A 2,167-nucleotide genomic window follows, 5' to 3' on the forward strand; every position below is an offset into this window, starting at 1 on the left:
TCATCTGCAGCCGTTACAACCCTAATTACCGCCATAACTGCTCATCAGTCCTTTTCTCGTGCTTTGTATTTCCTAAAGAAAAGCGAGAGGAAGGCGATGGGACGCTACAGCAGGGACCAGCGGATACCCAGGACACGGGAACGGACGGCCAGCAGCCGGAGGAAGGTAATGGAAAATGCCGTGTGACGCAAGGTTCCCCCGAAGCAGAGCAATGAGCAGCCCTCAGAGACAAGGACATGCAGGTGGTTATCCTTTTTTTTCCTAATTTGGTCAGACCCTCATGTCCTGGAGAGCAGTGGCTCATTCCTCGCCAGGAGAGCCACCGCACCCCAGAAAACACGGCCAGCATCTCTCTTCCTGAGGTTTGCGCCTATCTCCATTGGTGTGGGCTATCGAAGCACCACGGGGTCTTCCACCACGGATCCCCAACAGCCCCGTGGGGCTGGGAGATGCTCTACCTGCTGCTCCACGCAGGGGAGCTTGGGGGAGAACCTTGGGAGGCTCAGTCAAAAATGCGTGCCCCCAAACCCCAAACTATTTCCCTGCCTGATTCAGCAGGCGTCTGAATCCCCATGGTGCCCATGTGTCGAGCAGAAAGGTGTCTGCTCTCCTAAACCTCTGCTCCTGGGGGGCTCTACCCGTTCCAAGGTGAAAATGGTAAAAATCAGCTGGGGCAGAGGCTGGGGCTGGGCCCTGCTTCCCACGGTGAGAAGGGCTGCAGGGGGGCACTGCCCGCCCCCGGCAGCAGGCTGGACTGTGCTGAGCATACACAGACACAGCTGAGCCTACGGAATCATGCCGGGCAAAATGCAGCCCCTTCTCCAAAACGGAGGAGTAGTTTATTGAGAGTTATTAGGGGAGGAAAGCTGCGTCTCGCTGCGGGTGGGCTTTCGGCTCTGCCCCAGCTCCCCAGCCCCGGGCCGTGCGGGATCCCCTTGTCATTTACAGACCCACCTGGCCGCAGGAGGCTGGGATCGTCTGCATGTCCCAGAAATACGGAGCTCCTCCTCAGAGAAGAGCAGATGAACGACCCAGAGTAGCTGTCGCGGTGCTGGCAAAGCTGCCATCGTTGAATGTAGCTCTGGAAGATGTATGGGCCGTGCCTTGTAAACAGAAACTTTGACTGCGAAAAGGAAAAAATATATGAGCATTTATCACAAGCAAAATAATATTTCACAGCAGCCGCAAAGGTTTTGAGGAGGTGAATCATGATGGAGGCTCTCCCACTTAGGGCTGACATCCATATTCCAGCTGTGTTGCTTTATGAGTGCACAATAAAACCTATTAAACGATCTTGCGCAGCCCCCCCGCACTCCCCCACCCCAGCCACAAGCACTTTATCTCTAAATTGCAGGCAGCTTTTTAGTACCTAACCAATTTAGTCTAATTAATACTCAGGAACCCGCAGGCGAATTGTTGAATAGACCATTTGTTGCGACACTAAAGCATCATTTAACGCAGAGACGTGCCGAAGAGGACAAACAGGCGATGGCCATCGGCCGAACGGCTCGGAGATGGGACCCTCTGGTCCTGTGTCGGGGTCTGCCCCATGGGGAGGGGGCAGCAACTCCAGAATGGGGAGTTTGGCTCATTGGGTCCAGCACCCGCCCCCGGGGGATAACCAGGGAGCTTTGGGAAGGCAGGACCCGGCAGGAGAGCGTCGGCCGGCGGTGGATGGGAGAGGACAGGAGCAGGTCTGGTGCGTGCAGGGAGGCAGCGCCTCTGGTCCTGGGGCGCAGGGGGGCTGCTCTGCTGCTCGTCCCTCCCCGCGGCTCCACCGCTGGCGTCCGCATTGCCTCTCCTCTCACCGGAGGGCTCCGTGGGAAAGGTGGTACAAAAGAGAGGGCCTTTACAAAACGCAAGCGCGGGTGGCCTTAAGCAGCGAGCGTGAGGATGCACGAAGCCCTTCTAAAGCACACGCAAGCCCCCGCGGCGATGGGGGCTCAGCCTGGGGCCGTGGGGCGCTCCTCACCAGGCGGCTTCTGCAGGGGGGGTGCTGGTAAGTCAGCCGAGAGCGACGCTTTGGGGGGGGCGAAGGCGGTGCTGAGCCCCTCCTCAGCCACGCTCCCTCTGTGTCGCTGCAGGGCCAGGCAGCGGGGGGACGCCGGTGAGCAGTGGGGAGCGAGGGCCAGGGACGGCAGCCAGCCCCGGCGAGGGGGCAGAGGGG

At 59.1% G+C, this 2,167-nt stretch overlaps 1 protein-coding gene across 1 annotated transcript in view; it reads left to right on the top strand.

The window, feature by feature from the left end:
- The window catches only part of ERMN (ermin), a 5,217-nt gene that overhangs the window by 2,569 nt on the left and 481 nt on the right, over positions 1-2,167 (top strand). The window contains exons 4-5 of the mRNA XM_035894446.1: positions 79-165; positions 2,085-2,158. Coding sequence (XP_035750339.1) covers positions 79-165; positions 2,085-2,158 — 161 coding nt within the window. The remainder of the gene's footprint in view (positions 1-78; positions 166-2,084; positions 2,159-2,167) is intronic.

The sequence above is a fragment of the Egretta garzetta genome, unplaced genomic scaffold (assembly GCF_000687185.1).
Source record: "Egretta garzetta isolate BGI_Z169 unplaced genomic scaffold, ASM68718v1 scaffold635, whole genome shotgun sequence".
Classification (NCBI taxonomy): domain Eukaryota; kingdom Metazoa; phylum Chordata; class Aves; order Pelecaniformes; family Ardeidae; genus Egretta; species Egretta garzetta.